The sequence below is a fragment of the Mobula hypostoma genome, chromosome 9, assembly GCF_963921235.1.
Source record: "Mobula hypostoma chromosome 9, sMobHyp1.1, whole genome shotgun sequence".
Taxonomy (NCBI): domain Eukaryota; kingdom Metazoa; phylum Chordata; class Chondrichthyes; order Myliobatiformes; family Myliobatidae; genus Mobula; species Mobula hypostoma.
Genome location: NC_086105.1, coordinates 128799023 through 128822518, shown reverse-complemented (window position 1 = coordinate 128822518; position 23496 = coordinate 128799023). Strand labels below are relative to the sequence as shown.

Genomic DNA, 23496 nt, shown 5'->3' with positions numbered 1-23496 from the left:
TCCAGATCCAGTGTAATCTGAATGGCTGCCCACTGAATTGATTCAACAATCAAATCTCAAAAATTGTTGACCTTGTCAGTGATGCCATAGAAAAACAAAAACAATCTGGTGAGGCTTGGAAGCAGCTCTGCCGCCCAAATGGCCACTCATTTACTTCACAAGTTAATTAACAACAAAACATAGCATGTTATTTGTAAAATTTACCATAATAAACTCAATATACAATGGGAAATGGATCATAATTAATTGAGAAGTTCAACTCTTATCCAGTTCATTATTTAAAATAATGGAATTCTGTGCTAATTTCTCACTATTGCTCTTAACATGCTCATTGTTTTTGGCCTCAAATATTATGTCACCTGGCTCAACACCATCAACTACCTATAACCTACAGTCTGCACATTGAGATGACATAGTAGTCAATTTTAGAGCTATATCTCCTTGGAGGAAGAGCATTACTACACATCCTACAGCAAGATAGAAGTTAAGTGGCCCTGAAACTGGTAGACATGGTGTTACAGCAGCGTAGTGGTTAGCATGACGCTACTTCAGCTTAGGGCGTTCCAGAGTTCAGAGTTCAAATCCGGTGCCATTTCTGTAAGGAGTTTCTGTACATCCTCCCTATGGAATGTATGGGTTTTCCCTTGGGAGCTCTGGTTTCTTTCCACAGGTAGGTTAATTGGTCATTGTAAATTGTCCAGTGATTAGATTAGAGTTAATCAGGGTTGTGGGGTTGCTGGGGGAGGGGGGGGGGCTGTGTCTTAAAGGGCTGCATCATTAAGTAAATAAATTTTTGAAAAATTATTCCAATTCCAGACCACCACCTTACGAACTCAACATTATTCTCGTGTATTTTCTCATATTTGTCAATCACTGGAGGTCCTACTGAGTGAAGCATGGCTTTAAAAAAAATCTTATGCTGCTTTTACATAGAACCATAATCAAATTATTCCGTTCAACTGGGAATATCTCACACCCATAAAATAATTAACATAGATCACTTTTTTAATTAAGTTAGTTTTCTTAATTTAACAGAATTCCTCTATATTCTTAAACACAAGGGATTCTACATATGCTAGAAATCCAAAGCAACACACAAAATGCTATATCTCTCTCTGCACACCACAGAGTCTCTTCTCCCTGTGTTCTCCAGCTTTCAGAACCTGCTTTTTGCTGTCTGCTTCTACAGTCCTTTAATCCTAACAACATTTAGCTCTATATATACACCTCTCTTCACAGATAAAAAACAACTTCTGATGCACCATAGACGGGAGTAATTCCTAAATTGCCCAGAGGAACTAATAAACAAGACAAGCAAATTTCCAATTAGCATAATGGCCACTTTTGTACTGAAATACACAGTTGTCTTGGAGAGATTAAAGATTTTTGCTGATATTTTAGTATCTGTCTGTATAATCAACATGGTGTTTGTCAGAATGGTGCCCAAAATAAGGAAGGTTCTGGTGTGGCAGATCCAGATGTCATTAACATGCATTTGAAAAAGTGTCATGTTAAAGGATGCTACTGACAAATATAGGAGATACCAAAAGAGATGAAGGATAATTTCATGGGGGACACCAAAGCTAAAAGGTGGAAAAAGAAAAGGAGGATCAATTCGAGTGGCATCAGGAATGCCAGGAAATATCAGAATGGAATCAGATTACTGTAGTTCCTGGTAAGAAGAGCATGGATTTTGAAGGACTCAATGCATTCAATGAATTTAGACAGGAGAAGTTGGAAATGGGAAGGTAACTCCCTCAAGACAGAAGGATTGCAAGGCTGTTTTTTTGAAGATGGTTAATGACAAGACAAGACAAAGGAGCAGAAAAAGCAGAAAAAGATACAGTACAAGAAGAACTTATAACTGTAACAATTAACATGGGAGCCTAGAAGAAAAGCTGGGTGGTCAGCCATCTTAACCTATTGACTTGGGCAGAGAAAGTTCAGGAGTTTAGTGGCAAAGGTAAGCTCTAAGGATATAGAAGAGTAACTGTGGTAGGTGATGGAAGAGGGAAGTACAAACATCTGCCATTTTAAGGAGTACTGATGTACCCAAGAGATATCTGTCCAAGGCCCTGTCAGATGGCCATCCATGGAAAGGGAAAGCGCTAGTTGATAATTTTCTGCTGGGCAGAACTGGAAGCAAAAACATATTGGATATTACAATGGATTAAGTAAATGTTATTTTTTTTGAGAGATAAAGGATGATCTATTTTATTTTTAACTTATACATTTTTTTCAGGATCTAGACATTTCTATCAAGGCTAGCCATGCATGCCCATTTATAACTTCTCTCTAGATAGTGGCAGTGAGAGACCTTCTTGAATTGCAGCAATTCTTCTGGTGAATGTATTCTCAACTGGTGTCGAGCAGGAAGTGTAGATTTTTGACCCATTGATATCGAAATGCCAGCAATACATTTCCATCAGGATGGTGTACATGTTGGTGGCATTCCCCCAAACCTGCTGTCTTTGGTCTTCTAAGCTGTGGAGATGTCAGAGTGGGAAAATGCTGTCAGAGTAGCTTAGTTGACTAACTGCAGTCCATTTTGTAGATGGTACACACTGCAGCTGCTGTGCACTGGTTGGACAGAGAATGAATGTTCATGGGATTGATTCAAGAGGGCTGCTTTGTCATGGATGATATTGAGTTCATGAGTTCTTAACACTACATTCACCTGGGCATGTGGGGAGAATTTCATCACAGTCCTTTCCTGTACTTGGAGAGGCCTTGAGACATCAGTTGTAGCTATTTGTGGATGATTCTGTTAATTTCCAGTTCACAGTGACCACCCAGGAAGTTGATAGTGGTCGAACTCAGTAAGGGTACTACAGTGGTTTGAATGTTGAATGTTGCCCGTCACTTTTCAGGCCTTGCCTGAGCATTGGTCCAAGAATTGCAGCACATAGGCATGGACTACTTCATTTATTGAGGAGTTGCAAATAGAATTGAATCAACTAATTCCCATTTCTGACATTATAATGGAACTGATGATAGCTGAGTCTATCATCAAGGGTGATTTGAGCTCCAATAACCACAACAATCTTCTTTCGTGTGAAATTTGACTTTCACCTTTTTGATGCCCATGACTTCAGTATTACCAATACACCTTGATAACACATTCAGTCAGGTACTACCTAGAAGCCAAGGGCTTAATATTCTATGTTTAGAACAAGGTTGCCTTGGGTGCTGTTGATGATACCTAAACTAGGGATTGGTGAGTAGATCATTGTTGCATAAGTGCCATCTGAGGCTATCCACATCTTTGCCGATGATTGATATTTGATTGATGGAGTAGTAAATAGATTGGATTTCTCCTGCCTTTTCTGAACTATGCAATTTTGCACATTTTTAAAATAAATTCCTTGTGAATTGTTACTCCTGCAGTATTATGGTTCAAGCATGTTTCATTGGAAACAATTGTTTTCACTGTGAGATAATTAATATGTAATTCATGGGAAGCAGCCATGATCTTATTGAATGGAGGAGCAGGCTCCACAGGCCAGATAGCCTACACCTGCTCCTATTCTTATATTCTTATTATCAAAAATGCATTTGCTTTAAGTATGAGTGTTCTGACAATCAGCAGAGTCCAAATATAAATTAATAAAACTAAGATACAGTGAAAGGGTTATATAACAATTAAATGAAGTCAGTCAAGTAAATGAAGCAAAAACTTGTTGGCTGGAAGCACACAGGAGGTGGCAGTACTGCACCATACAGCCTTTACTCATAATGGCACAAGCACAGTATGTTTTCCACAAGCCACATATTAATTACCTCACAGTGAAAGCAATTGCTCCAAATGAAACATGCTTCCTCCAAAATACTATACTTCATATAAAAAGAAATAGAAAACAGATGTTCAAGTTAAAAGTACAGCTGACAGGACCATTTGGAGACAAGTTTTATGCAGCCTAATTTACACTGCAGCAGTTAATCTTTATGTGTTTGTACTTCTGTATAAACATAATACAGAAAATAGCAAGAACAAATGAAATATAACCTTACGTCTCATCAGAATTTTTTCTATGTAGACAACCTACATTTTGGATTCTTTCTAATGATTTTACCTTCATATCATCCAAGTTAGGAGGAAGGATTCCCAGCTTTCTACATGGTGTGTTGTTGGGTCTTGTGGCATGTGATGACGATGACTGTGAGCTGTTAATCAGCGTATTTGATGTGGATATATTGCTGGATTTCAGGTTATCATTAGATGACCTAGACAAAGATACAGGTACAATAACCAAAGTAAAACAATAATCTGGTTAACTCAGAATTCTTCACATGTCAAAATCAGTATTGATCATGCATCAATAATCCTTTATTTAGGGTGCATTCTGTATTTGATCAAAGTGCTTGCCAATCAAGGATCTTTTTTGTTTAATTTATGTTATGTGAAGATGATAAAAATAGCCATTTGAGCAACAGAACACAGATGCTATTGTAGTAGGTGTAACTATAAACTTGTATAAGACTGCTACAGTCTCTGTTACCTCAATGAGTTAGAGTTATCTTGATTATTGCACCCCAATAAGGATTATAGAATACTGTAGCAGAGAGACAGCTGCACCTACAACAATCTTTGATCCTTTTGCCATTCACTTTAAACCTGTTACCTGAGCGTCCAGTGGTAGTCAATGCTGCCAGTGGAAATACATGGAGTTATTCAAGCAATGCTGGCTGGTCAGAAGCACATGAAGCCAAAAGCAGGGCCCAGTATTGCTCAAGAATTCCCAGCATTATCTTCAGATACTACACCGGTTCAGATCTAGCACAGGATTCAAAACTCCATTGGAGATTGCAGACCCGCAGATTCAGGCATAAAAGGGGAGGCAAGTTTTTATTTTTTCTTCTGCTTTTAATTATTGCTTCTTTTGGAGTTATCTTCTTTTAAAACATCACTTACGTCATATTTCTAAATGTCTCCAGTCTTTGTTGAAAGCTGTAGAGCCATTGTATGCCTTTCAGTCACCATCCACACTTTGCTACTGGACTCAGATGTGGAAGGACTGCAAGATTGGCCCTCCCTATATGGCCTAATTGTGGGCTATCACAAGACCAGCACAGCTCTGTCCAACATAATCACTATCTCCTCTACAAACTTCCCTGGTGCAGTACCTACAACTAGTAAAATCTGTTGTAATTCCAGCACCAAAAAATCCATGAATATCCATATCCTTACACATTTTTTGCTACCCATTCCATGAACACATCCTTTGTTTCCTCCACCTATCTCCTCTTAGCCTGTCATCATTTCCACCCTCCCTCCTCCACCTGACTCAATCTATCAATGACCCCTATCTCACTTGAATCAACCTATTGCTTACTAGCTCTTGTTCTACTTATACCCCCTCCCCTCTTTATATCAACTATCTCCTCTCTACTTTTTCATTCCAGATGAAGAGCCTCAAGCCAAAATGTCAACTGTCTATTTCTCTGTACAGTTGCTACCTGATCCACTGATTTCCTTCAGTACATTTTTTGTAACACCCCAGAAAGTCTGTTATAATCCTTGTAGCTCTACTCTAGAGTACAGGAAGATCACAGAATTGTAACTTGGAGAGCTGTCTGTATCTAAATGCCACTGTTTCCTTTAACTATACCCCAGTAGGTCATGCAACTACTATATCCTAATAAAAACTGGTACCTTCAGAAACAAAAAGTGAAAATGGCAAAAAAAAGACGCATAATTGGCATGCAGATGTTTGCTTCAGTTGTATATTCCTACAGAACCTTCAAGAAGCTGGGTGAATATATGATCCAAGTATATTCTAATAGTCCTCAGATGCACAAAAATAATAATAAAATTGCCTTCATCCAAAAATCAAACCCTTTATCTATGATTTGACTCTGGGACGAGGCAGGATTTTTATTTTGCAACAATGGGAAACTTTTGGGGAAAATAACTACAAGAAAATCTTCTGAGGGTGCAGATACATACAAGTAGGAAAAACCTCGAGAGCAAATTTGCACAGCACTTTTAAAAGAAGATATGAAAGGGAATCACCTGGACTTGGCTACATACTTTGGTGGTGCAGGGAGAATGGCTGGATAGTTGTAATGTTGCTGTTGTTGACTTAGGATCTGCAGTTGGAGGAAAAGCTGCTGCTGTTGCAGGAGACGGGAATAGTTTGTATCCATGGGAAGTTCAATTTTCTCATGTTTCTTGTCTGGTGGGACATACTGGTGGTACTTGAGCTGCTTCACCCTGGGTTTTGGATCCTTGTTTTTCTTGCTGCGGTTCTTATCATTTGCACTTTTGCATTGACTTTGCTAGTGTAAGATTGATGTCAATTCCAGATTAGTGTGTGAGAAACACAAATTACAATCTTAATCATAAAACATAACACAATAAAATGCACCTCATTTGTTATTCAATTTATACTTAACATTAGATCATATGGGATAAAAGACCTCCAAATACTAAAACTAGAGGCATTCATAAAATAAGAAATACACTTTGAGTTACCATCATTTTCACTCACATGATCAGTAATAATTTCACTAATGGGGTACCATAGTCAAAGAAATCTTTTCCAAAATAAATTCTACTTTTAGAACTAAGCATTCATTTCCAATGCAATGTGTATACAGCCCATAATCTAACAGAAATTTTATTTATTACACTCTTAATATGTTACTTTAGAGATGCACTGCTGAAAACAGCAATATGTTTATCTTCTGCTATAGTGGAAATCATATTTGAAAGCTGTGAACTGTACACATTGAGCAGGAAAGGAAAGTCTTGCTAGTTTATCCCATATTCCTGCAAGCATGTAGGAATGAAATCATTATTTTGTCAGGAGTGTTTTCTCCCGTGTCTCTATTACATTAGACCTATGGGGCTGGTGTCATACTGCTATTAATATTCTAAGTATAGTATAAAACTCCCAGTTTATCAATGCAAGAGAAAGGATAATACATAATTTTTCTTTGTTCATACAACTGCAATTGTTATGTTCAATATCAAAAAACATCTTTATAATATCTATACAATCGTCTGTACCATTACTTCAGAATCTTCTGATTATAAATTATTCAACAGACAAAAGAAGAAACCCACTGCTCTGGAATAATGGGAGCATGCACCCCACTTCTTGAAATACTGTAATTGCTTAACTTAGCAGAATATCTCAATGCTCATGGGAGTATTATCCAGCAAAGCCGAAGAAAGATGAATGGATATATCTGCAACTGGAAATTTCAGTAATCCTTACACAGCTCAGCAACTATCTCCCAACAAGTGAGATTAGTGCTCTTCAGTATAAATCACATGATAAAGGATTGAAACTACCTTAACTAGGGTTGGAGTTGTCTTTGTTGAGGAAGCTGTACTTGTAGATAGTGTGATAGTTACAGAACGCATACTTTGTTGGTCAGTTAGAGGGGCTGGTTTCAGGAAGTCAGGCATTGGCTGTGGGTGGTACTAGAAAAAAAGAAAAATCAAGTTTCGCAAATATACAAAAAGAAAGCATCTCTTATCCAAAAGATTCTGTGATTACTCCAGGTGACAATGAAGAAAGGTTAGACAGAGTAATATTTACATTGAAGTACCATTATTAAAAAGTCATTATGGAAAAAAAAACATTTCTATAATGAAATGATAAAATAGGATGTTTAAAGATGATGTTTAGAAACATAGAAAACCTACAGCATAATAAGAGGCCCTTCAGCCCACAGAGTTGTGCCGAACATGTCCTTACCTTAGAAAAATTAGACTTCCCCATAGCCCTCTATTTTTCAAAGCTCCATGTACCTATCTAAAAGTCTCTTAAAAGACCCTATCGTATTCGCCTCCACCACCGTTGCCAGCAGCCCATTCCACGCACTCACCACTCTCCACTCTCTGAGTAAAAATTTACCCCTGACATCTCCTCCGCACCTACTCCCCAGCACCTTAAACCTGTGTCCACTTGTGACAACCATTTCAGCCCTGGGAAAAAGCCTCCGACTATTCACACGATCAATGCCTCTCATCATCTTACACATCTCTATCAGGTCACCTCTCATTCTCCGTTGCTCCAAGGAGAAAAGGCTGAGTTCACTCAACCTGTTTTCATAAGACATGCTCCCCAATCCAGGCAACATCTTTGTAAATCTCCTCTGCACCCTTTCTATGGTTTCCATATCCTTCCTGTAGTGAGGCGACCTGAACTAAGCACAGTACTCCAAGTGGGGTCTGACCAGGTCCTATACAGCTGCAACATTACCTCTCGGCTCCTAAATTCAATTCCACGATTAATTAAAGCCGATACACCGTATGCCTTCTTAACCACAGTGTCAACCTGCACAGCTACTTTGAGCGTCCTATGGATTCGGACCCCAAGATCCCTCTGATCCTCCACACTGCCAAGAATCTTACAATTAATACTATATTCTGTCATCATATTTGACCTACTAAAATGAGCCACTTCACACTTATCTGGGTTGAACTTCATCTGCCACTTTCAGCCCAGTTTTGCATATTAGCAGTGTCCCGCTGTAACCTCTGACAGCCCTCCACACTGTCCACAACACCTCCAACCTTTGTGTCATCAGCAAACTTACTAACCCATCCCTCCACTTCCTCATCCAGGTCATTTATAAAAATCATGAAGAGTAAGGGTCCCAGAACAGATCCCTGAGGCACACCACTGGTCACCAGCCTCCAAGCAGAATATGACCTGTCTACAACCACTGGCTTGCCTTCTGTGGGCAAGCCAGTTCTTGATCCAGAAAGCAATGTCCCCTTGGATCCCATGCCTCCTTACTTTCTCAATAAGCCTTGCATGGGGTACCTTATCAAATGCCTTGCTGAAATCCATATACACTACATCTACTGCTCTTCCTTCATCAATGTGTTTAGTTTCATCCTCAAAAAATTCAATCAGGCTTGTAAGGCACGACCTGCCCTTGACAGATGTTCATAAATCCTGCCTCTCAGGATCTTCTCCATCAACTTACCAACCACTGAAGTAAGACTCATTGGTCTATAATTTCTTGGGCTACCTCTACTCCCTTTCTTGAATAAAGGAAAACATCCGCAACCCTCCAATCCTCTGGAACCTCTCCCGTCCCCATTGATGATTCAAAGATCATCACCAGAGGCTCAGCAATCTCCTTCCTCGCCTCCCCCAGTAGCCTGGGGTACATCTTATCTGGTCCTGTCGACTTATCCAACTTGATGCTTTCCAAAAGCTCCAGCACATCCTCTTTCTTAATATTTACATGCTCAAGCTTTTCAGTCCGCTGCAAGTCTGTACTACAATCACCAAGATCCTTTTCCATAGTGAATACTGAAGTAAAGTACAGTCAGCCCTCCTTATCCGCGAGGGATTGGTTCCGGGACCTCTCGCAGATACCAAAAAACGCGAATGCTCAAGTCCCTTATTCAACCTGTCTTAATGCGGTGGACCTTTGGACCCAGCTGAACCCCGGACCTTATTTAACCTGTCTCGGTGCGGTGGGCATTAGGACCTGGCGGCGGAGCTCTGAATCCACAGTGTTTCTGTTCACGAAAATAATCACAATCGCGATTTAAAATAAAGTGGAAATAATACAGCGATCAGAGAGAGGTGAAATGCCATTGGTCATTGGCAAAGCATTAGGCTACAGTCGGTCAATGATCAGAACAATTTTAAAGGATAAAATGAGAAAGGCCCCGCCCGATTAAAGCAACAATTATTACGCAGCAACGCAGTGGTTTAATTATTGGGTTTTGGGGTTTTGGGTTTTTGATCCTCCACATCAACCCGGCAGGGATGGAGAGCGCGCTCGGGAGCGATCTGTCACTGGATCGAACTCGGGAACGATTTGTCACTGGTTCTAACTTGGGAACTTCCGTTCCCGAGCCCAGCGCTGAAACATATGTTTCTTATTTTATATGCATAGAAAGGTAAAATATATACTACATACTCAGACAAACGTTTGACTGATGCTAAATAATACCAGAAGTACCTGTTCCGACTTACTTAGTAAGAGAACTTCCGGTTTTTTCCCCGATCCACGATAACCTACGCACATCCTCCCGTATACTTTAAATCATCTCTAGATTATTTATAATACCTAATACAATGTAAATGCTATGTAAAATAGTTGTTATACTGCATTGTTTAGGGAATAATGACAAGAAAAAAAAGTCTGTACATGCTCGAACAACAGGTGCTGGAAGAGCGCTTCTGGGTTTTCTCGATTTGTGGTCGGTTGAATTCGCGCATGCAGAACTCGCGGATAAGGAGGGCCAACTGTATTCATTAAGTACCCCTGCTATTTCCTCCGGTTCCATACACACTTTCCCACTGTCACACTTGATAGGTCCTATTCTTTCACGTCTTATCCTCTTGCTCTTCACATACTTCTAGAATGCCTTGGAGTTTTTCCTTAATCCTGCCCGCCAAGACCTTCTCATGGCCCCTTCTGGCTCTCCTAATTTCCTTTTTAAACTCCATCCTGTTAGCCTCATAATCTTCTAGATCCCTAACCTTACCTAACTCTCTGAACCTTTTGTAAGCTTTTTTCTTCTTGACTAGATGTATTACAGCCTTTGTACACCACGGTTCCTGTACCCTACCATAACATCCCTGTCTCATTGGAACGTACCTATACAGAACTCCACACAAATATCCCCTGAACATTTGCCACATTTCTTCTGTACTTTTCCCTGAGAACATCTGTTCCCACTTTAAGCTTCCAATTTCCTGCCTGATAGCCTCATAATTCCCCTTACTCCAATTAAACACTTTTATAACTTGTCTGTTCCTATCTCTCTCCAATGCTATTGTAAAGAAGATAGAATTATGATCACTATCTCCAAAATGCTCTCCCACTGTGAGATCTGACACCTGACCAGGTTCATTTCCCAATACCAAATCAAGTACAGTCTCTCCTCTTGTAGGCTTATCTACATATTGTGTCAAGAAACCTTCCTGAACATACCTACAATCTCCACCCCATCTAAACCCCTTGCTCTAGGGAGATGCCAATCGATATTTGGGAAATTAAAATCTCCCAGCACGACAACTCTGTTATTATTACACCTTTCCAGGATCTGTTTCCCTATCTGCTCCTCGATATCCCTGTTACTATTGGTGAAACCCTGTATCTTAAAATTAGGATCTTTTGTATTTTAAATGAATAGAGCTCTAAATCACGTAGTACCTTATTGTTTTGTTCATCAAAATACTATATATTTTAGATATTAAATTTCTGATGTTACTTCAAGGGAGTAAACCTGAAAAAAAATTGATCGGCTCCAATTTTAATACGTTTTTTCTGATGGTAGATTTTTGAAAGATTCTCATTTCCATTGCCTTCCAGTCAAAATATCCACTTTGTTTGTTGAAACAGGATTAAATTCGAACACATCCATCCAGAAGTTTTTGTTTAATCTGATAAATGCACCAGATTGACACAGCAATGAGCACCAATAACCACTTTGGGTCTTGGCTACAAATAGCAAAGGCTTGAAGATTTTCAGAAACTAACCCACCCTGGTACACCTTTCAGATATTGGTGGTTACAGGATCATGACCAGCAGTTGTGCAGTTGGACATGTGGGTGGGGGCTGGGATGCTTCTTCACAATTAGCTATTTGGTAGAGGACGGAAATTGGAAGAATCTAGCACTTGGTCTAGGTGAGAAGAAAGAACAAAAGCAAATCAAGAGAAGGAGATTGGTTCTTGTCAGTGGTGGTGGCAGAAGAGTGGCACTGGGATCCTCAGCACATTGGGTGGGGGTTAAATACCAGGAATGAAATCTTTATCCATGAGAGGAACTAGGTGGTTTACAAGGAGATTAGTTTGGCACAGATCTGCAGGACCCCAAAGGATAAAGCTGAAATCCAAACCTCCAAAGTGCAACAAACATGACATTAATTTGGGAGTGCACTTAGTTTAGGATCTCCCGCAAATGACTTTGAAATTATTTCTACTGTGTTTCATCCAGAAATAAACAATTGCTCTTCAGTTGCATAATACTGCAAGGGAAAAAAACAGGTTTATACCATTGTATTTTTACACAATATAGCTTTAACAGGCAATAAAAAAATTATTTTAATGTATGACTACTTGTGTTTCCATGGTATTTCAGTGAGTATTCTACATTCTGAAATTTACTTGTAAAAGAACAAAGTTTCAGAGCACCGCAACAGTGTTTTTTTCCCTTTTCTAAATTGATTTTGGGTGTCTCCACTAGGACAGACCTTTTATATAGAGAGACTGAATTCAAATGCCACAACAAAATGTTTTTATAATACATCAGACAAAGTACCTATCCTAAGGTCATAAAATGTCTTTAATCAATGATAGAATCCAGAACCTGTGGTTCTATATAATACATAAACACAGAGAATTTGACTAACTCTTAATAATATTCAGAGTACAATATGTTTGTTACTCCCTAGAAGATCTGACAATTTTCCATCATACAGATGTACAGCAGAGAAATAGATTCTTCAGGAGACAATATCAATGCCAATCCTTTTCCCATCTACACTATTCCCATTTGTTCACATATCCTTCTAATGCCTTGTCTGCCTAAATGCCCCAAAACATGCTCATTATATCTAATTCTACCAACTCTTCTCCAGGTATCAACCACTCTGTGTAAAAGAAATACTTCTCAGATCCCCTTTTAATACTCCTACTTCTCACCTTAAACCTATGTACACTTGTTTTTTTGATACCAAAAGCTTTTAACTGAAGCCAGTCTTTAATGGTAATCATGTCTTCCAAAGAGAAACTTTATACAATAAAAGGATCTTCTAATAAGTTGCCGAAACATTTCCACTGGCCATTCCTCTATCTCCTCATCTGTTCAAATCCACCAAAACAGGATAGAAAGAAATAGGCCTATTGAATACACTAAATTAGTATTCAAACAGGTGATTTTGCAAAATATCGAAGTGATTCAGCCTTTCTACATTATAGCAGTGTTATACTTAGGGCCTACAAATGGCTGGGTGCCCTTGGCACAGGTTCCATTGGCCTGTGTATTAATCCACCCTCAAGAGAAAGAAAACATCTACTCCTGGGATTATACATGCATAGTTGTTTAAATTTTTGAATAACAGGAAAGCAAAAATAGTTTATTACGTTTGCAGCCCTTCCGGGGAGATAAAACCTTTGAAGGTGCCGAATTTCACTGGTCTTAAATCAGATCTAAAAGTTACAGGAGACGTCTGTTTTATATAAATTAAAGGTCTTTGCAATGTTCTCAAACAAAAACAATGCAAAGAACAAGTACACAAATGATCTCAGCCCCCATCCACTGTAAAATTTGGGTGCTACATTACACATCAGGCATCATATCTGTTCTTCATCTGATTGCTATTCGCAAGTATCCACCTGACCAAGTGGTCAACAATGCAATGATCATCAGTGGGTAATTTCAGAGTGAAAGAGCTGTATGCAATCTGCAAGAAGACTACCAGACTGCTCACTTTAAATAACTTAATTAATTGGCATGTTTCATATGCTCCATATCAGTTATGTTTTTCTTTGTCTCTGGGTCTCCAGGTCTCCAGGTTCCCTTTGATAATGGGAAGTTGGTGTTTCCCACTTTCTTTGCATGTTGTATAACTCTCTCCAGCCCAGTGTGTTCTCTACAGTAACAGCTCAATGTCTAGTTGATCTTGTCACCTTAGAAACATTTTTGAGCTGTAGAGAATTATGCAAGAAAACTAAGATGGGGGAGCCAATAGATACCATCACATCAAGCAGGAGGGCAAAAAGACTGTAGGATCTGGGTAGTCTATGAACAGTTGGAGCAGCTGCTGCCAATCCTCTAGCAATGGTCCAAAACTGCTTGTAATGGGCCACTAATCAGCTGCTCTTGCTACAACAAGCAATAGGCAATTATTTGCCATGGGGACATCAACAGAGAGCAGGGGTTTGTGCCAGTACCTATAATGGCAGCAGGGATGGCAAGATTTTACATCAGGTTCCCAGCACAGGAACTTCCCAGCTTGAGGGTATATCTTACTAAAGCATGGGCTGGTATTATCCCAAGTACTTAAAAGTCCAGAAGCAAGAGCGCGATAATGAATCATGCTCTATGCAATATTGCTAAATAAGGTACCAGGATTTTTAAAAAAAAGTGATTCCTTTTTTCTCTTACTGTGGCCTGTACGTTCAACCAATCTTCTCAATTCCCAACTAGATGACAGAGCACTCACTTGAATAATGGTGTTTGGAACAGGTGAGGATGAGGAAGATGGTGAATCGTTCACTTTGGGTTCCACTGGAGATGGAGCTGAGCTTTGTGACTCCTGGCTCCCTGGCTGCTCTGGAGACAAGGCATCACTGCTGTCTTCATCAAATGAAAAGGTGTCTAAGGTTTTGGGGTAATGGACTTGTCCTACTGTAAAAAGAAATAAATATCAGTACCTTATTTATGCAATTTGTCTTTCAAAATAAATCTTAGAAATCAGGAGATGTCTTTCATTTTATTGAGTGAACATTTTCCTAAAAATGTGGGCAATAAATTTTTAAAAATACATGAATACTTTTGCAATCATCTCAAAGCTGAATCACTGTTTAAAATCTAGTTCTTACATCTGGCAAAATTCTCCCCATCACTTGTAGCTAAGTACATAAATCAGTAAAATTCTTTCATAAATAAAAATATAATTTGATTGCCCTGGCAAAGACACCTATTGTCCAAATCCATGGTAGTTCAAACAGGGCAGGAATTCTTTCTGCGAAAGGTTTCAAGGCCCTCTACCTCAGGGTTTCCAAACTATTTTCTAACAACCCTTTTAATATTTGAGATTTTACAGTACTGCAAAATTCAATCAAAACAAAGCAACAAACTAATTTGGCCCAGCACAAACTTCCACAAATAACAATGTAATGATAATCAAACAGTTTATTTCAGTCATGTTGAAGGCAAAATATTCTTCAGATGCTGGAAATCTTGAGGAACCCACACAAGAGCTGAAGGAACTCAGCAGGTTAGGCAGCATCTATGGAGAGGATTAAACAGTCGATGTTTTGGGCTGAGACTCTTCATTAGAACTCAACTTTCAAATGCAAAAGGCTATTGAAGCAGCAGATAGAGCTGGGATTCAGTAGTGGAGTTGAAAAGAGGCCTCACACACAATATGGTGGGTCTATAATGGTCCTCAAATTACAACAGCATTTGGGTGGTAACCCACAATTTGGAAAGCTCTTTAAGAGATGAAATATTTGCTAGCATTTCATTATTTGAGGATATCTAACAGTGGTGAGGTGAAGTAATGCAGAGGAGAAGCAATTGGGGCAAAAAGGGATCAATCAATTTGAGCAATAAGAGAAAGTACAATCTCCCTCAAGACTCAATTGAGTTCACAATATTTAAGATGTGGAAGAAGTCCCATGAAACGAATGCTAGCTTTACTAATTTGGTTACGTTTTACTGTCATTTCATTACAAAAACTGCAGATGATTTAGGGAAAATTTGAAAGACCACCAAAAATATCTAGTTCAAGTTGAACTGTATATTCCTACAAGTTACATGACACCTTTGAAACTCTGGATGAAAGCTATGTGGTTTGTTATCTCACTCAGATTTTGACACATAAAACGAGGAATGTAGTGATGTTTGAATTACCATTTAGTATTTGACCTACTTAATGCCTATACACATGCCGCAAACTGAGCAATTTTCCAAGTTGCCATTTAGAATGGAATGGAGTAACATGTCATAGCTTCTTCTGATAAATATTAAAATTAATTTAAGTTCAAAGTTATTAGATTTTACACATGCAAATGCATGAATTTACTTGATGATGCTTCTCCCCCACTCCATTTACAAGCTTTTCCACGGAACTGGAGCTGGAGCTGGATGTATTTGGGCCCATCCAGAATGCTGAAAACCTCATACATGAAACTTTTACTGAGATGGTCACACCCAGAGTGCTGGCTCCAGATAGTAGATGGGTGACCACCAGGAGAAGTAAGGGAAGTCAGCAGTCAGTGCAAGATTCTCCTGTGGTCATTCCCCTCAGTAACAAGTACACCCCTTTGGACACTGCTGGGGCAGGGGGTGACCTATCAGGGCACAGCATCTGCAGCCAGGTCATTAGCACTGCAACCAGCGCTAAAACTCAGCAGAAACGGGTAAAGTCACGCAGAGTAATAGTGATAGGAGACTTGATAGCTAGCGGGATGGACAGGTGATTCTGTAGCTGTGCAAGTGATGCCAGCAAGGTGTGTTGCCTCCCAGGCACTAGGATCCAGGAGTTTTTGGAGCGGCTGCAGAAAATACTCAAGGAGGAGGGTGAGCAGCCGGAGGTCATAGTGCACAATGGAACCAATGACATAGGTAGAAACAGGGAAGAGGTCCTGGGCGGAGAGTTACAAAAGAGACTGAAGAGCAGGACCTCCAAGCTAGTAATTTCTGGATTACTCCCGGTGCCACAAGTTGGTCAGGGCAGAAATAGGATGACAGAACAGATGAATGAATGGCTGATGAACTGGTACAAGAGGGTCTAGCTGCACTTAAACTGGGGGGGTGGGGGGTGCGGCAGGTTCCAATATCCTGGCCAGAAGATTTGCTACTGCTACTTGGAAAGGCTTAAACGAGTTTGACGGGGGGGGGGGGGGGAGGGAACAGAACACCACCACAGAAAGTGGTGGGATGGAGAAGAAAGTAGATGTCAGAGCCAGTAAAAACAGGCAGGAGCAAATTAATAGATATGACAGGACAGATAATTTGAAGTGCATATATTTTAATGCTAGGAGTATTATGGGTAAAGGTGATGAACTTAGGACCTGTATCAGTACATTGAACGATGATGTTGTGGCCATTAAAGAGACAAGTTGAGAGAGGGGTAAGAATGGGCGCTCAATGACCCAGAGTTTCGAAGGAAAGGTTTAAGAACAATAGGGTTGCTGTCTTGGGGTACATCAACTTCCCTAATATAAATTGGAACCTTTTTAGTGTAAGAGGTTTAGATGGGGCAGAATTTGTTAGGTGTATCCAGAAGAGCTTCTATTGTTGGGCAAGTCCACATTGAACATGTGGAGGGTGTTTAAAGACCAAATGCACAGAGTACAGGACAGGTATGTTCCAGTCAGAAGGAAGGACAAGAATGGCAAGGTAAGAGAACCTTGGATGTCGAAGGAAGTGATGAATTTAGTCAAGAAGAAAAAGGAAAAGTATATAAAGTTTAGGAAGCTAGAATCCCTTGAGGATTATAAAGAAGCCAGAAAAGAACTCAAGAATAGAATTAAGAAAGCCAAGAGGGGCTATGAAAAGTCCTTGGCAAGGAGGATTAAAGAGGATCCCAAGGCATTCTATACATCAATAGCAAGGAGATAATTAGGCAAGAAGGTAGGACCACTCAAGGATCAATGGGGAGCATTTTGCTTGTATGTGAAGAATGTGGGTGAAATTCTTAATGAGCACTTTATATCAGTATTTACCAAGGAGAAGGACGTGGAGGTTGGGGAGATCAGTGCTAGGGCATTTCAAAGTAATGGAGGAGATGGTATTGAGTCTCTTAAAGAGCATTAAGGTTGATAAGTCCCCAGGGCCTGATGAGACATACCCCAGGTTATTGAGAGAGGCAAGCCAAAAGAATGCTGGGGCTTTGGCCAATATCTTTGAGTTCCCTAGCCAAAGGCGAAATTCTGGATGACTTGTGAGCATCTAGTGCTGTTCCATTATTAAAGAAGGGAATCAGGGATAATCCTGGAAACTATAGACCAGTGATATGCATATGTAGGTTCTCAGTCATCCAGGTCATTGTATATCAAGCAGTAGTAAATCAAGGTAACTGGACTTGCTGTGTTGTTTAGAAGACGTTTTATCACTCATCCGAGAGACCTCTTCAGTTCTAATCCAAGGTGGGTAGTTTTCCAGCCTATAAACTTGGGGAGTTGTTTAAAGGTATAGCAATCACACTAGGGTCATTAAGAATTGTAGAGGTAATGAGAGGTTTCATCAGTCTTAACTTTGCATGAATGAAAGTGTGAACTGTGGTGGAGATGCTGGAGTAAAGATGTTAGGACTACATTGTAAATAGCTGAAAGATGCTGTTCAGGGATGGGTTTTCCAGTTTGACAAAGATGACCTCTTTAACCCCTCCTTCAAATCACCTGTCCTCCCTGTCCAAAATGTGCACTTGTTGTGATCAAAGTAGTGTCCCTTGTCCTTTAGCTGTAGATATACAGCCAGATCTTGACCTGAGGTGTTAGTCCTCCTATGCCAACCTTAGGTCAAGACTCGACTGTATATCTACACCTAAAGGACAAGGGACCAGTGATCGGACAATGACCTGAATGACTGAGAACCTTCACAGACATATCAGTGGACACTCCTTTGATGACAACAATGTGCACATTTTGGACAGGGAGGACAGGTGGTTTGAAAGAGGGGTCAAAGAAGCCATCTTTGTCAAACTGTAAAACCCATCCCTGAGCAGAGAGGGTGGGTATGTCCATCACGTATCAGTTACTTACAATGTAATTCTAACATCTTTACCCCACTGCCTTGATTTAAAACTGCTTGATATAGACCAGTGAGACTCATGTCAGTGGTATGGAAGTTATAGAAGAGATCATTAGGGATAGGATTTATGAACATTTGGAAAACTATAGCCTAATTAGGCACAACCAGTATGGCCTTGTGTGGGACAATTTGAGTCTTACTAACTTGATTGAGTCAATGAGGTGATGTGAGTGATTGATGAAGGTAGAGCTGTGGATATTGTCTGCAGAAATTTTAGTAAAGCATTTCACAAGATCATTCATGGGAGGCTCATTAAGAAGATTAAGATGTATGGGATCAATGATAAATTGGCTGTTTGGATTCAGAATTACCTTGCACATAGAAGACAGAGGGTAGTGGTCAAAGGGACTTATTCTGGCTGGAAGTCTGTGATTAGTGATATTTTGCAGGGGCCAATACTGGATCCTCTGTGCTTGTGATATATATAAATAAGCTGGATTTATATATATATAAATATTATATATAATATATATAACCATCTAGATGGTTGGGTTAGTAAACTTGCAGATGATATTAATGGTAATGTGGATAGTGTAGATGACTGGCAAAGAATACAGCAGGATATACAGTGACATGCAAAAGTTTGGGCACCCCAAGAGATTTGAGCTCTCAGATAACTTTTACCAAGGTCTCAGACCTTAATTAGCTTGTTAGGGCTATGGCTTGTTCACAGTCATCATTAGGAAAGGCCAGGTGATGCAAATTTCAAAGCTTTATAAATACCCTAACTCCTCCAACCTTGTCCCAACAATCAGCAGTCATGGGCTCCTCTAAGCAGCTGCCTACTACTCTGAAAATTAAAATAAATGATGCCCACAAAGCAGGAGAAGGTTACAAGAGGTTAGCAAAGCGTTTTCAGGTAGCCGTTTCCTCAGTTTGTAATGTAATTTAGAAATGGCAGTAAACAGGAATGGTGGAGGTCAAGTTGAGGTCTGGAAGACCAAGAAAACTTTCTTAGAGACCTACTTGTAGGATTGCTAGAAAGGCAAATCAAAACCCCTGTTTGACTGCAAAAGACCTTCAGGAAGATTTAACAGACTCTGGAGTGGTGGTGCACTGTTCTACTGTGCAGCGACACCTGCACAAATACGACCTTCATGGAAGAGTCATCAGAAGAAAACCTTTCCTGCATCCTCACCACAAAATTTAGCGTCAGAAGTTTGCAAAGGAACATCTAAACAAGCCTGATGCATTTTGGAAACAAGTCCAGTGGACTGATGAAGTTAAAATAGAACTTTTTGGCTGCAATGAGCAAAGGTATGTTTGGAGAAAAAAGGGTGCAGAATTTCATGAAACAATCACATCTCCAACTGTTAAGCACAGGGGTGGATCGATCATGCTTTGGGCTTGTGTTGCAGCCAGTGGCACTGGGAACATTTCACTGGTAGAGGGAAGAATGAATTCAATTAAATGCCAGCAAATTCTGGAAGCAAACATCGCACCATCTGTAAAAAAGCTGAAGATGAAAAGAGGATGGCTTCTACAACAGGATAATGATCCTAAACACACCTCAAAATCCACAATGGACTACCTCAAGAGGCACAAGCTGAAGGTCCATGGCCCTCACAGTCCCTCAACCTAAACATCATTGAAAATCTGTGGATAGACCTCAAAAGAGCAGTGCATGCAAGACAGCTCAAGAATCTCATAGAACTAGAAGCCTTTTGCAAGGAAGAATGGCTGAAAATCCCCCAAACAAGAATTGAAAGACTCTTAGCTGGCTACACAAAGCGTTTACAAGATGTGATACTTGCCAAAGGGGGTGTTACTAAGTACTGATGGTTCAGGGTGCCCAAATTTTAGCTTTGGGCCCTTTCCCTTTTTTGTTATTTTGAAACTGTAAAAGATGGAAATAAAAAAGTAATCTTGCATAAAATATTAAAGAAATGTGTCATCTTTAAGTGTATGCCTTTTGGAAATCAGGTCAGCTTTTACTCACTTAGCTATTCACAGTAACAGAAATTTTGACCGGGGTGCCCAAACTTTTGCATGCCACTGTAGATCAGTTATAGATATGGTGGAGAAAACGCAGATGGAGTTTAACTCAGCCAAATGAAAAATGTTGCATGTCCGTAGGTCAAATGTAAAGAGACAGTACACTGTTAAGGGCAAGACCCTTAACAGTGTAGAAGAGCAGAGTGATCTTGGAGTCAAGTTCAGAGATTGATCGTGTGGCAAAGGTAACGTATGGCATGCTTGCCTTTATTAGTTGAGACATTGAGTTCAAAAATCAGGAAGTTATGTTGCAGCTATATAAAACTCTAGTTAGGCCAGGTCTGGAGTAAACCATACATTTCTAGCCTTCCCACTGTAGGGGAAGGACATCGAAACTTTGGGAAGGATGCAGAAGAGGTTTACCACTATGCTGCCTGGATTAAAGGACATGTACTATAACAAGAGATTGGACAAATTTGGATTGTTTTCTCTGGAGTGACAGGATGATGGGAGATCTGACATAAGTTTGTAAGATTTGAGAGCCATAGACAGAATAGACAAGACAGTATCTTACTCCCAGGGCTGAAATGTTTAATACCAGAGGGCATGCATTTAAGGTAAGAGGGGGTAATAATGTCAAAGGAGATGTGAGGGGAAAGTTATTTTTTGCACAGAGTGGTGGCTGTCTGGAATGTACTGCCTAGAGCAGGGGTCGGCAACCTTTTTCCCTCTGTGGGCCAGATTGCGTATTAATGAGCGGACAGTGGGCCAGATAAATGCCATAAAAAACTTGAAATATGGGAATTATCCATTTAAATACATCTAGTATGTTTTGCCTCAAATTAATGAATAACACATGCTAGAAAATCATTTGTGCTTAACCAAGGATGCCAATTAGTAATCAAAGAACTCAGTTTAGTTTCTCTGTCCCACTCTTGCTGGTGCCCCATCAGTTGTGATGCCGATTAGCTTCGACACATTAAGTTTCATTTCTGACATTATTTTCAGCAAAGCTTCAAAAATGTCTGCTCCGGTAACCGTGTTCTTCATAGGAATTAATTAAATAAACTCTTCAAAAATTTGAAAAGTTGAGGTCACTCCTTGCACAAACACTGCAAGTTGAGTAGTGTCTCTCAAGTCTAAACTCTCATCAAGCGCAATTGAAAAAGAAATGCAATTCGTTGCAGGCATCCCTTAAACAACTTTTAACATCTGCTGACATTTCTTCAACTCGTCGTGTGATCGTTCTTGTTGACAGGCAGATAGATGCAAATAAAGATTTCTTTTCAGGACAAACAATATCCACCACTGCCAGTAAACATTCTTTGCCAAACTCTCCATTTGTAAAAGGCTTCATCTTTTCTGCAATACATTTTGAGACTTCGTAGTTGGCACAGGTATTTCCTTCATTTTCACTGCTTTTTCGGCACTCAGCGTCTACCTTCCTGCATTCTGCATACATCGCCATTGGAATTTTTTTCTTTGATTTTATTTCGAAACGCGAGTGATTCAACAAGTATCGTAACACATGTAAATATCTGGATATTTAGCGTGGATTTCTTATTAAAACACAGTGACGCTGTTTCTGTTTACAAATTTGAACGATCCTATCTGAAAACCTGCGCATGCACGGAGTGTATCTAATACATATTAATAGGGTAGTCTGCCTTCCCGTCATTCGTATATACCAGTGTTTGGTTTGGAACAAAATAGAACCTGGGGCCAGTGTAACAAGACGCCATGCATGTCCATCAGTGTGATCGCGTGAAACACTCAGAATAAGGAAAAATCGCTCATGGACGGGATAAGTATAGTATCTCAATATTTGCTTGCGGGCCAGTCAAAATACCTTCGTGGGCCGGATGTGGCCCGCGGGCCGTAGGTTGCCTACTCCTGGCCTAGAGTGTGGTAGAGGCCTATATATTAGATATTTTTAAGGGGCACTCAGATAGGCACATGAATATTAGGAAATGGAAGGATATAGACATTGTGTAGGCATAAGGGATTTGTTTGGTTATTAATTCAGTTTGCCTGGCACAACATTGTGGGCCGCAGGGCCCGTTCCTGTGCTGTACTGTTCTATGCGCTCTGTTCTACAATTACAACTCATGTCTTGTTAATTAATAATAGCTTGACAAACACAGGTAATTGCTTCTGCAAGGATAGGCATCCTTCAAAACACATTACTCATTACATCTCCCACCATGGTTGCCTAAGTACGGGAAGGATATAAAGGCTTTGGAAAGGGTGCAGAAGAGGTTTACTAGGACACTGCCAGGATTAGAGAGAATGAGCTACAAGGAGAGGTTGGCAAACGTGAAGTGTTTTCTCTGGAGTGTCAGAGGCTGATAGAAGTTTATAAGATTATGTAAAATGTAAGGCTTAAGATGATGGTCAGATATTTTTTTCCCCACAGGGTAGAAACATTAAGTAATAGAAGGTATGAACTTAAGGTGAGAGAGAAAGATTCAAAGGAGATGTGAAGGGCAAGATTTTACGCAAAGTGGTGGATGCTTGAAATGAGCTGTCAGGGATGGTAGTGGAAGCAGATACAATAGTGAATTTAAGGGGGCTATTGGATAGATACCTGAAAATACATGGAATGGTGGATATGGATCATGAACAGGCAGGAGAGAAATGGTATAATTCGGCATTGTGAGCTGAAGTGCTTGTTCCAGTGTTGAACTGTTCTATGAAGTGTTTACAACGTGCTTTGTAATCACCGTTAGTTCGGAAACTCATTCTTATCTCAACTACCAGAAATTTATTTATATAGAGGTTCAGCTTTTGGTTATTTAAGTAGCAGCAGCAGCACATGACATGCATAAAATGATTCAATCTAGTGACATTATAAGGGATAGTTTCCATCACAAGTAAAAATCTATACTAAAATATCTTAAAATAAAATCAATATGATTGACTGAATCAATGGTTTCTATTACTTACAATTTTACTGTTTTCACATCAAGGGTTTTGTGTTCAAAAAGTATGAGGAACCATTTTTAGTATACTGGAGGAGTGACAAATGACAAGCAGGAACAGGCTCACTCTGCTTTTAAGTTATTTCTGGTTAGAATTTCCACG

General features: G+C 39.8%; 1 protein-coding gene across 6 annotated transcripts in view; it reads right to left on the bottom strand.

Annotated features, from left to right (window-relative positions):
• mrtfba (myocardin related transcription factor Ba) overlaps positions 1 to 23496 on the bottom strand; it is a 248290-nt gene that overhangs the window by 14162 nt on the left and 210632 nt on the right. For 4 of the 6 annotated variants that reach the window (XM_063059101.1, XM_063059106.1, XM_063059102.1 and 1 more), the window contains 4 exons: positions 14159 to 14343; positions 7301 to 7432; positions 6014 to 6279; positions 4074 to 4224 (listed from right to left, as the gene is read on the bottom strand). In XM_063059101.1, the coding sequence (XP_062915171.1) occupies positions 4074 to 4224; positions 6014 to 6279; positions 7301 to 7432; positions 14159 to 14343 (734 nt within the window). The remainder of the gene's footprint in view (positions 1 to 4073; positions 4225 to 6013; positions 6280 to 7300; positions 7433 to 14158; positions 14344 to 23496) is intronic. The other 2 variants (XM_063059104.1, XM_063059103.1) reach the window with 2 other exon arrangements.